This window comes from Spinacia oleracea, chromosome 1 (genome assembly GCF_020520425.1).
Source record: "Spinacia oleracea cultivar Varoflay chromosome 1, BTI_SOV_V1, whole genome shotgun sequence".
Classification (NCBI taxonomy): domain Eukaryota; kingdom Viridiplantae; phylum Streptophyta; class Magnoliopsida; order Caryophyllales; family Amaranthaceae; genus Spinacia; species Spinacia oleracea.
In genome coordinates this window covers 86,328,696-86,341,382 of record NC_079487.1, presented here as the reverse complement: position 1 = coordinate 86,341,382, position 12,687 = coordinate 86,328,696, and the positions used below count along the sequence as shown (strand labels likewise).

The 12,687-nt window shown below is 33.3% G+C and overlaps 1 protein-coding gene across 1 annotated transcript; it reads right to left on the bottom strand.

Annotated features, from left to right (window-relative positions):
• Positions 1-9,625: 9,625 nt before the first annotated feature.
• LOC110802737 (uncharacterized) lies at positions 9,626-12,046 on the bottom strand. The gene is made up of 5 exons (XM_056834277.1): positions 11,609-12,046; positions 11,167-11,307; positions 11,026-11,069; positions 10,224-10,307; positions 9,626-9,961 (listed from the first exon to the last, which is right to left on the bottom strand). Exons 2-5 carry the CDS (start codon positions 11,195-11,197, stop codon positions 9,626-9,628), a joined length of 495 nt encoding a protein of 164 aa, XP_056690255.1. The 5' UTR covers positions 11,198-11,307; positions 11,609-12,046.
• Between the last annotated feature and the right edge of the window lie 641 nt (positions 12,047-12,687).

Here is a 12,687-nt window from a genome sequence, read left to right as displayed (position 1 = left end):
TCATTTCTTGCTTGTGACGATCTCAGCTCCCACTGAAACCAAGATCCGTCGATTCCGAATATCCATAGATGGAGTATTTAATGCCATTAAATACTTGATCCGTTTACGTACTATTTGTGTGACCCTACGGGTTCAGTCAAGAGTAAGCTGTGGATTAATATCATTAATTCCACTTGAACTGAAGCGGCCTCTAGCTAGGCATTCAGCTCACTTGATCTCACTGAATTTATTAACTTGTTAATTAATACTGAACCGCATTTATTAGACTTAACATTAAATGCATACTTGGACCAAGGGCATTATTTCCTTCAGAAATATAATGTTTGCTTGAATGCTTGAGAGCTTGAGTTAACTTGTGCCCTCTGATATCGCTTCTCCATGCTTATATATGCGAATCCAATAGCATTGTTGGTTGAGAGGATCCCTAGAAGATAGGAATCCTTCAATGACCGTTGTCCCATGATCTTTTCCAGTCTTCAACTACTTCCTTGATCTTAGGTAGTTCTTTGGACTTGTTCTGTTTGTATGATGGCGCGGCGCATCTTGGGCCTTGGGCTTGGATCTTGACCTATCTTCACTTAGTCGTCTGTCTGTTTTCGCTGGTCATTTGTCGCCTATTCCTTGTCACTAGTCTTATGTCGCCTATACCTCGTCGCCTGATGCTACGTCCGACCTGCTTACTCGACACGACGTCACCTGTGACACGAAAGTACCTGGTCGACACGACAGTACCTGGTCAACACGACATCATCAAACGTCAAAGATGTTATGTCGTTAGTCCAAAAAGTGGGATAACAGCGAGGAAGTTGCAACTGCTGGTTTTTTCATTTCTTTTGAATTCTAATGGCCCGCTTGATTGATAATCTGTCACTTGATCGAATCGAAAAAATGCTGGCGCAGGTGATGTGCAGGAACTACTGATAATTGGACCACTATTTTTGGTGTAAAAAGGTTAACTTGAGATGCTTTTTGTTCAAACTTACAAGCACCCTAGAGTAGTTCGTACTAGTTAATATGGGACATGTCTAGAGTGATACTCAATATGAGTGTCACCATAACAAACTAATCCGAGCCCTCCAATTTATTTTCTTTCTCCTTTTTCTTTTTTCCTTAAAATGCATTTTCTTTTCTTTTATCCTTTTAATTTATATTCTTCAAATTAATTTTATTATTTCAAAACTTTTTTCAAAACATTTGTTTCCAAATATAATAAAAATAGATTTCTTTTCTTAATATTTAATTAATTTCGCACAAAAAAAAATTAAAATTGTCCAAAAAATTTGAAATTTTGTCAAAAAATATTGGAAAAATAAGGAGGTTGAGAGGGAAGATAGCGTGAGGTCATAGTGGCGCAGGGCGGCATCGGGTGGGTTGCGCGATTGATGGTGGTGGTGGGGGGCGAGAAGGGCTGGGGAGGAAGCGAGGAAGGCGACTAGAATTTTCGTCTGCCAGGGGATAGAAGAGGGCGACAGGAGGGGGATAGAAGACGGGGAAGAGGAAGGCGGTGGAGAAGAGGAGGGCGGCGCAGATGGTTTCATTTTGTTCCAGGGGAATTTTCGTTTTGTTCCATTATAATAATCAAATTATAAAATGCAAAGGAGATTTCAAATCACACAAAGTCATATGTTAGTGTTTACGTTGTTTTTTATTAAAAATAAATATTTTTAAGACCCATTGTCACACCTCTAGTAATCAAATCAAATGCAACGATTAAGAACATATAGTTAAAGATTTAAGCTTCAGTTTTATATATTTAAAACGCAAATTTTATTCATCGAATCTCACCGTTTATTCATTTTCAAGTTCTATACGTTTTAATTTTTACTTATTTAGCTCACCGCTTATTCAATTTCAAGTTTTTGTTCATTTTCAATATGAGGTAATGACCAATGACGTAGTTGGCTAGATTCAAATATTATTTTTTTGTTCTGGAAATGAACAAAACGTTTTTTGGAAATTACCACCATTTAAATCTTTTTGTTATTTCATTATAATAATCAAATTAGAAAATTTAAAGGAGATTTCAATTCACATAAAGTCATACAGTATGTTAGTGTTTACGTTGTTTTTTATTAAAAAATGTTTTTAAAAGAAATACCCATTGTCACACCTCTAGAAATCAAATCAAATGTAACGATTAAGAACATATAGTTAAAGATTTAAGATTCACTTTTATATGTTTAAAACTCGACTTTTATTCATCGAAGCTCACCGTTTATTCATTTTCAAGTTTTATACGTTTTAATTTTTATTCATTCACCTCACAGTTTATTCATTTTCAAATTTTTATTCATTTTCAATAAGTGGTAATTATCAATGACGTAGTTGGCTAGATGCAAACTATAATTTTTGTTCTGGTAAGTAACAAAAAGGTTCTTTTTGGAAATTACCAACCTTTGGAACTTTTTGTTTTGCTCCATTATAATAATCAAATTAGAAAATGTGAAGGAGATTTCAAATCACACAAAGTCACATGTTAGTGTTTAAGCTGTTTTTTTATTAACACATAAATATTTTTAAAAGAAATACCCATTGTCATAGCTCTAGGAACCAAAGCAAATGTAACGATTATAAACATATAATTAAAGATTTAAACTTCTCTTTTATAAGTTTTTAACTCAAATTTTATCATCGGATCTCACCGTTTATTCAGTTTCAAGTTCTATACGTTTTAATTTTTACTCATTTAGCTTACCGCTTATGCAATATCAAGTTTATGTTCATTTTCAATATGTAGTAATGACCAATGACGTAGTTGGCTAGATTCAAAAATTATTATTTTTTCCTGAAAATGAACAAAAGGTTATTTGGAAATTACCTTTGGATCTTTTCTTTTTGTCCATTACAATAATCAAATTAGAAAATTTAAAGGAAATTTCAAATCACACAAAGTCATATGTTTTTTGTTTAAGTTGTTTTTTATTAAAAAAAATATTTTTAAAAGAAATACCCATTGTCACACCTCTAGTAACCAATCAAATGTAACGATTAAGGACATATAGTTAATGATTTAAGCTTCAGTTTTATTTATTTAAAACTCAAATTTTATTCAACAAATCTCATAGTTTATTCCTTTTTAAGTTATATACGTTTTAATTTTTACTCATTTAGATCTCCCTTTATTCAATTTCAAATTTTTGTTCATTTTCAATATGTGGTAATAACTAATGACGTAGTTGGCTAGATTCAAACATTATTTTTATGTTCTGGAAATGAAAAAAATGTTATTTGGGAATTATCAACCTTTGGATCTTTTCGTTTTTTTCCATTATAATTATCAAATTAAAAAAATTAAAGGAGATTTCAAATCACACAAAGTCATATGTTAGTTATTAAGTTGTATTTTATTAAAAATAAATATTTTTAAAAGAAATACCCATTGTCACACCTCTCCAAATCAGATCAAATCTAACGATTAAGAACATATAGTTAAAGATTTAAGCTTCACTTTTATATATTTAAAACTAAAATTTTATTCATCGATCTCACTGTTTATTCATTTTCAAGTTATATACGTTTTAATTTTTACTTATTCAGCTCTTCGCTTATTCAATTTCAAGTTTTTGTTCATTTTCAATATGTGGTAATGACCAATGACGTAGTTGCCTTGATTCAAACTTTTTTTTTTTGTTCAGGAAATGAACAAAAGGTTATTTGGAAATTACAAACCTTAGGATCTTTTCGTTTTCTTCCATTATAATAATCAAATTAGAAAATTTAAAGGAGATTTCAAATCACACAAAGTCATATGTTAGTTATTAAGTTTTTTTTATTAAAAATAAATATTTTTAAAAGAAATACCCATTGTTACACCTCTCGAAATCAAATCAAATGTAACGATTAAGAACATATTGTTAAAGATTTAAGCTTCAATTTTATATATTTAAAACTCAAATTTTATTCATCGAATCTCACCGTCTATTCATTTTCATGTTACATACGTTATAATTTTTACTCATTTAGCTCACCGCTTATTCAATTTAAAGTTTTTGTTCGTTTTCAATATGTGGTAATGACCAATGCTGTAGTTGGCTTGATTCAAACATTATATTTTTTTGTTCAGAAAATGAAAAAAAGGTTATTTGGAAATTACAAACCTTTAGATATTTTCATTTTGTTCCAATATAATAATCAAATTTGAAAATATGAAGGACATTTTAAATCTCACAAAGTCATATGTTAGTGTTTAAGTTGTTTTTTTATTAACCCCTAAATATTTCTAAAAGAAATACCCATTGTCACAGCTCTAGGTATCAAAGCAAATGTGACAATTATAAACATATAATTAAAGATTTAAGCTTCACTTTTATATGTTTTAAACTCAAATTTTATTCATCGAATCTCATTGTTTATTCATTTTCAAATTCTATACATTTTTATTTTTACTCATTTAGCTCTATAAGTTGCCCATATTGACAATCTTATTTGGGCATATTGACACATAAGCTAAAGGTTTAGAATAACTATTTTGGTTCATTAGTTGAGAGATGGGAGCGAAAATGGCTATTTAGTCAAAATATGACATGTAACGATCAAATGAGCTTTAAATGTGCATAAATTGACCAAATTAGATGAGAATGAGGATTGGCAATGTAATACTAAGTATATTAAACATGTAAAGAGTTAATAATAACTATTTTGGTTCATTAGATGAGTTAAAATATGACATAAAACGACCAAACGAGCCTTAAATGTGCATAATTTGATTAAAGTAGATGAGATGAGTATTGGAAACCTAATAATAAGTATGTTAAACATGCAAAGGGTTTATAATACCTATTTTGGTTCATTAGTTGAGAGTTGGGAGCGAAAACGACCCTTTAAGTCAAAATATGACATATAACGATCAACCGAGCCTTATATGTGCATAAATTGACCAAAGTAGATGACAATGAGGATTGAAAACCTAATACTAAGTATGTTAAACGTGTAAAGAATTTATTATACCTAGTTTGGTTCATTAGTGGTTGGGAGCTAAAACAACCATTTAAGTGAAAATACGACATACAACAATCAAACGAGCCTTAAATGTGCATAAATTGTCCAAAGTAGATGATAATGAGGATTGGAAACCAAATATTAGTATAGTACACATGTAAAGCATTTATTATACCTAGTTTGGTTCATTACTTTATAGTTGAGAGCTAAATCTTGCTTGCCCTTATTTTAGTTTATCTAGCCCTAGGCTTAGTTTCAGTATATTCTCCCATTTTATTCTATTTTTCTTCTATAGCTCTAGGATTTGGGGCCTTCTAACTGCTACAGCATGAAGCAACATCAGCACAACAACAGCTGCAAGCAGCAACAACAGCACAAAAGCTGCAACAACATGCAGCAGCAACAACAACTGCTAACTGTTGTGGCTGTGTTATGGCTCTGCAATGGCTCTGCTGCTGTTGTTGGCTCTGCTGTGGCAGTGTTCTTTTTCTTCTTGCTGACCAGTGGTAGATCAATAACAAGAACACGGCAGATTAGTAGCAGATCAGTATTTCACAAGAAATGGGCTTCAAGCAATGAAATACGCAATCACAATTAGTGTGCATTGTACAGTAGACACTTATTGTTTACAACAATTAACCTTTAACAAATATGGTATAAAGCGAGAAGCACTAGAGGATCAAAACTTCCTTACCCATTTTAAAGCTAGGGACGATCTAAGAAATGTGCCAAGATTTCCCGGGTCCTGCATCAAGCATCAAGTCACAAGAGTTCAGATCACAATGTCGTTCAACTGAGAGAAACTTGCACGTAATACTTGATAGATTGAGACCATTCAGGAAAACATAAGGATACACGCCAAGACAACCAGACGCATTAATACTTCGTGTTAAGATCATAATATGGTCACCTTAGAAAGAAGTTAGATAGATTTGAAAAGTGTAACACCCCGACTTCTAAACACCATTAATTAGGTTAATTATCTTTAATTAGCAGCGGAAACCCTAATTTAGTCGGAGCGTCATTTGCCGTATCTCCCTCGTGGGAAATACAAGGCGACATAACCTTTTTACGTTTACTGACTACTGTTGAGTAACAGTAATTATACTTCACTTCGGTTAATTCTTTAAAATTTACATTGAAATCTAAGTAAGCCTTAATAAATATTTCTAACATGTTTAAACATTAATTTAAAAAAAATCTAACTCAAATCGTGAAATCAAACTTAGAGTTTAATTCATACATCCCTTTATTACTAATGACATAATTATTTTTATTAAACATCGATCGTGAATTTGATGGTTGCATCCTCACTCTAAGGCATCCCATGATCTTCTTCGTACCTAAAACAAAAGCAACATCGTGAGCCGAGGCCCAGTAACATACTACCCTAACAGCGTAAACTCATTTCAATTCATTTTATTTACTTTGCAATCAGGGAGAATAGAACATAGTAAAACATTTTCATAAATGCAATAAAACATCATTTGTAACTTGAAACTTTGATAGTTCCCATTATCTTTCATAAAACCTTCTTTTTACTTGGTAACTGACAAGTTAGCCTTGCGGGACGTCTCCCACCTTGCGATAGTCCTCAAGGAGCACTCTCCCTTGTTGGACATACGCCCGTACCTAAATAGTTTCTCTTTTAGCTTGCGGTAACCCTCAAGGAGCACTCTCCCTTGTTGGGTGTCCCGCGGTACGGCGGTACGTGCACGACCTAGAAATAGTAACCCCACTAACTGCCAGAACCGGTTACACTTTTATTTATCATGTTTCGTATCTTATTCGTAACTCATAAACATCATTCTTATAAAATCATTCATAACCATATTTAAATATCATCATGCATAAAACAAACTTTATAAATACATTTCATATCCCACAATCCAATAAAAACATATCATTATAAACACATTTCATAATCTCATAAAACACATTTCATAAAGGGATTGTGGGTGTTAGCAATAGATGTTACCTCAACCGTAGTTTATACTTCCTGTTCGATGGATCGTTCGTCCTGAGCTTCAAGTCCGATTCTTTCAGAATATTAAATTAATGAATTAGTTATTGAAACGATAAATAATCTCAAATCGATATTTATAAATCATAATGAATTTATAATGAATTTTAATAAAAAGTATAATTTTATAATTTAACGAAAATATTACTAAACCAAATTTAAATCGAAATATATATATATATATATATATATATATATATGTATATATATATATATATATATATATATATATATATATATATATATATATATATATATATTTCATAAATTGATTTACATAAAAAAAATATTATTTAAATTCCATTTTTGATTTATAAAGCTAGTAAATTTATTATTTTTTTTCTAATCAATAATTAAACCTGAAAAACAATAAGTAATTTTATTAGTAAAGAATTATATAGTACAAATTTATTATAATATAAATATTGATTAATTGAAATCTGAAAATTTATAATTGCCTTACCAAAAGCCCAAGAGTTTAGAATTGGCCTAGCTTTGATTTGGGTTTATTAAAGCAAGCAAACAAGATCAGGCATTTGGTTTTTGGTTTTTCTGAAAGTCGACCAAAGAGGGAAGGGGGGGTGCGAAACAGGGCACGAACAGGGAAGGGAAGCGCACGAAGGAGGAGGGAAGCACGAGGAGGAAGGAGAGGGAAGATGGTGGTCGGCGGCGCAGCAGGGACGCGCCGGAGAGACGGTGGTGCTGGTGTGGTTTCGCGGCGGCGAAACAGCAAGGAAGGGGGAGGTTTGTGCGAAAAGAAGAGGAGGGCAGGGGACTTTTGTGAGGTGGCTTAGGTGGTTCAAGGGGTGCGGTTGCTGCGCAAACAAGAAGGGAGGTGGAGCGTGGTGGCACGGCGGTGCCTGCGGCGGAGCGAAGAGGAGTGCAAGGCAGAGGTGGGGTGCGAAAACTGGGAAGCAGGGGAGTTTGAGTGGGGTATTTGGGTCGGGTTCTTACCGGCGATGAAGGTAGGTGGGGTGAGCAATGATGGTAGGGAGGCGGCGGTGATTGATGGTGGTTGGTCTTGCGGTGGCGGAACAGTAAGGGAAAGGGAGAGGGAGTACAAACAGGGGAGGGGAAGCAGGGAATGCGGGGGTGTTTGTGGTTGCTACAAGGTGGCGTTGGTGGTTGGTGCGTGGTTGAGATGGTGGTGCTGGGCAGCAGATAATGGTGGTGGTGGACGGTGGTTGTCACGGTGGTTTCAGTGATGGTGGTGATTGATTGCTTGAATCAGAGAAGAGAGAAAAAGAAGTGGAATTGGTCTCTTGTTTTTGCAAATGGAAATTCTGAAATTGTTGAATTTGTAAAGGATTGAAGTGGAAGAAGCAAACTTGATTTTTGTTTTGAATGGAGACTGAAATGAGGGAAGAAGGAAGGAAGGAAGGAAATTTCCTCCTTACTTTGTACGTGGGGAGCAAGGAAGAGAAGAAAGGGAAATGGAATCTTGGTGCTCCAAGGGCATTTTCGTAATTTCACATGGTTGGCTAAAATTCAGAAATTCTGTTTCTATTTTTGGAAATTACTAAAAATAGAAATGTTTAATTAAAACAAAGTCTCGTAAAATATATCGTTAACGAAAAATAAATAAATTTTCGTTTATAAATTTATCGTTTAAAATAAATCGTAAAATCGTTTAAAATAACGAAATTTTTAAATTATTTCTAATAATTAAAACGAAATTACGTTAATAAAATATTATTAATTTTAATAAATCGAGTTTAAAAATTTCGGGGTATTACATTCTTACCCCCTTAGAAAAAGTTTCGTCCTCGAAACTTGAATTGATTGTTGAAAGTCGAATATATTTGAATAAAAGTACGATATTTTATTTTAAAACCAAGATCTCACGATTTCATTCCAATTCCGACAATGTCTAGCTTTCATTCCACCATCTTTTTTAATGACTCCGCTTCAACTCGAGACCTAGAATCGAAGAGTAAAGAATACAAAAGGGGCAAAATTATATGTTGATCTTAATCGTCATTAAGGTCAATTATATTCCGCCATCGTCTTTTGTATCTCTACTTTACTTCATAAAATAGGATCGAGGAGCAAAGAACATAAAAAAAGGGCAAACTTGTTAGCGTAGACTAGGCTCCCATTTTTCTTTGTGAGATCCCGTTTGAAAATATTTTCCACCAAAAATAGTAATTTTTAATGCAAAATTATAATTTTGAAGATATATAATGAAAATAAATATTTATCTAACAATTTTAATAGCCAAGTAATTTGTAAAAATTATTTATTATAACAATCTCGTACTCTGAGCTCAGGAGAACTTCCATCGAAGGCGGCTTCCATGTAAAAAGATTAGTTATTACCAATGCAATCATGACATCATAAACATAATCCATAAAGTATATCATAATTCAAAAATTGAAATTTCACTTTCAACATAAGCATAACATTCATATTATAATCTTTTGATCTAACACACGAGCATGGTTGATTCATAACACGTTTACATAAAACATCGCGATTCGTACATTATATCATTCTTAGGCGACTATTTGGAGATATTGCGTTTTTGTTTGTTCTTGAGCTTCTTTGCTGCAGGAATCATTTCATTGACTTTCTTTATTCGATTCGTTTTGATTTCGATCTCCGCTCTTTTCTTCTACGTTGAATAACTTTGTTGACTACGTTCGTTGCAGGGGTTCGAGTCAATCACGTGATAGAAAATACATCGTTGGACATACGACTTCGGTCGTTACTTATTCTTAGTATTTCAGGTAGACAACCCTCGTATTTCGCGGATAATGCTAAGTCATCAAATGTGCCTGTGGGGGTGCACAAATCTGCCTGTGGGGGTGCACAAATCTGCCTGTGGGGGTGCACAACCTGCCTGTGGGGGTGCACAAATCTGCAAAAACCATGCAGTAAGCTTTGGGAATTGTGTGCGTGCACAAAGACTACAACTGTGTGAGCGCAGAGGTCTGTACACGCGCTGAGACCCTCTTGTGTGGGCGCACAGAAGCACGGGCTGAGTATAAAAGACAGTCGCTGCAACATTTGAAGAAGAACCATGCTAAACTAAATCGTAATCATAACTCCTATAGTCCACAGAGATTTTATGATGACTTGGAGATTTTTTGTGAGAGCTTGTAAACTATTGGGGTTTGGAGAGGTAAAGATGTACAGAGTCTCACCCCCTAACCAACCAAAACTAAAACAAAGACTTCTCCAATAAAATAATAAACACAAATGGAGACAATAAGACAGAGATAAGCACCCAAAAAAACAAGCTAATTCAAGAATGACTTACAATGCTGGACAATGCCATAGCAACAAATACAGAAACAACAAGTATTTTCACTCCCCAGAGACTCAGAATTGGCGCATGGACATCCTAATATTGAGAGGCAAAGGGAATTCACCACATTAGTGTATTCAAACAGGAAAAATCGCAAAAGTTAGGTATACGAAGAGATACAGTCAAAATAGCAGGAAGCATGACGTCAAAAAAAATAAAAAAAATAATTAAATAGAAGGGAGCATATTGTAAGTCTGTAATTACAAACTATGGAAAATTCTTAATTTTGCAGTCAAGGAATAGATTGAAAGATATATTGAACCTGAGTTGCATGAAAATGAATTTCTCAAATTTCACTGACAGAGATCAAGGACATTAATGTTTGTTAATATTTACCAACAATATCAAGATTTCCAGCGTATTGACGGAATCGTGTCATTCTAAAATTTTCCAAGAAGAATGTCAGGAAATCCACCAATTTTTTATAGGAATAAGTGAAGTCAACAGACTCAACACATATTTACGTATCAGATTTACAGGAAGTGACAAAACTAACAGACAAGGAAGGAAATACGACAGGATCTGTAAGAAAATCTTAGTTATTAAAGGAAAAAGTTATCAGTTAGCAATCCTTTTTCAGGGACAAGAATAGAAGTTATAACTTTGAAAGATACAGTTTAGAGCAGGTCAGGAAACTTTATAGAATTCTTAAGTTCATCGTTCATTCAAATAGTTTGTTCATCAGTACATAGTGCAATAAAACTAAACTGTTAATCTAGCTTTCATGCTTCTGTCTACAAATATATGAGCTTACCTTCATATAACGAGCAAGAAATCCAGGTTTTCTAAGACCGGTCCCTGTATTTCCATAAATCCACACAATACAATTAAATCAAAGAGGCATGAAAACGAAGAACTGAAATACAATACCTAGAAATTAATCAAAAGCATATACCATTGTTTGAGTCCTCAAGGGAGGACACCATCCCGAAAGGAAAACAATCAACTCTTTGATCTCTAGTCCTCTTGAAGTCAAATACTATCAGTGCAACAAAAGCGGTAACTTGTAGAAGGAAGTCCAGAAGAACAGCAAGAGCTTCAATAAAAAGGAAAGGAAGATAACATTCAGGAAAAAATAAAAAATAAAACCCACTAATATTTTTAAAGCTACTTTCACGATGGTCAATCACATATTCAATCTAATCACTCATCATATAGGTAAACTAAGAATAATGAAATAGAGCAAGGCATAACATCCAGCAAATCAAAATATTTGAAGTCCCCAAGTTCAACAAGCAACAACACTTATAATTTGTAATCAAACAATTATAACACCATATTGCAACATCCGAAGAACAATCCACACCAAAAAAGGATTAAGAACAAGAGAATTATACCAACATTCGGTAGAAATTTAATTCTGGAAATCTCAAGAACAATGTCCAGTTGCTTGGAAAAACCTCCATTGACTCCAAGAATATGAATCAAAGAACCTTTAAATGTTGGAATTCAGCACCGATATAACACCTCCTGCTGGTACCACCAAACTCATCTGCGATTTTCTACCATTACCAGGTGCAAGAAATTGAAGAACAATCTTCAAGAACCATAACATTTAGGGGAAAAACTCAAGAATCAAAAATCGTTTGATCCAAGGTTTTAAAGAAAGTGGGCGTGCTCGCCGTTGGAGAAGGAGGAGGGAGATGAGAGCTCGCCGGTGGAGAAGGAGCAGGGAGATGACAATGGGGTGCCCGAGCTGAACAGGGAAGCTGACAAAATGAGAGTTTGGGTATAATTACGTTAAAGGCTGCGCTTGTAAAACTTTAGGAAAATTTTCGTTTTTAAAAAAAATCAAATTTAATTTTTCATCTCTCAAAAGTTTCTCTTGATGTATAAGGGCAACCTTTTATGAGCCACCTATAAGGATTTTTCCTCTAGTGAAAACTCAAATTTTAATCATCGAATCTCACCGTTTATTCATTTTCAAATTATATACGTTTTAATTTTTTACTCATTTAGCTCTCCGTTTATTCAATTTCAAGTTTTTGTTCATTTTGAATATATGGTAATGACCAATGACGTAGTTGGCTTGATTCAAACATTATCTTTTTTGTTCTGGAAATGAACAAAATGTTATTTGGAAATTACCAACCTTTTGATCTTTTCGTTTTGTTTCATTATAATAATCAAGTTACAAAAGTTAAAGGAGATTTCAAATCACACAAAGTCATATGTTAGTGTTTAAGTTTTTTTTTTTTATGAAAAAATAAATATTTTTAAAAGAAATACCCATTGTCACACCTCTAGGAATCAAATCAAATGTAACGATTAAGAACATATAGTTAAAGATTTAAGCTTCACTTTTATATGTTTTAAACTCAAATTTTATTCATCGATGTTCACCGTTTATTTATTTTCAAGTTTTACACGTTTTAATTTTTATTCATTCAGCTCACCGTTTATTCATTTTAAAGTT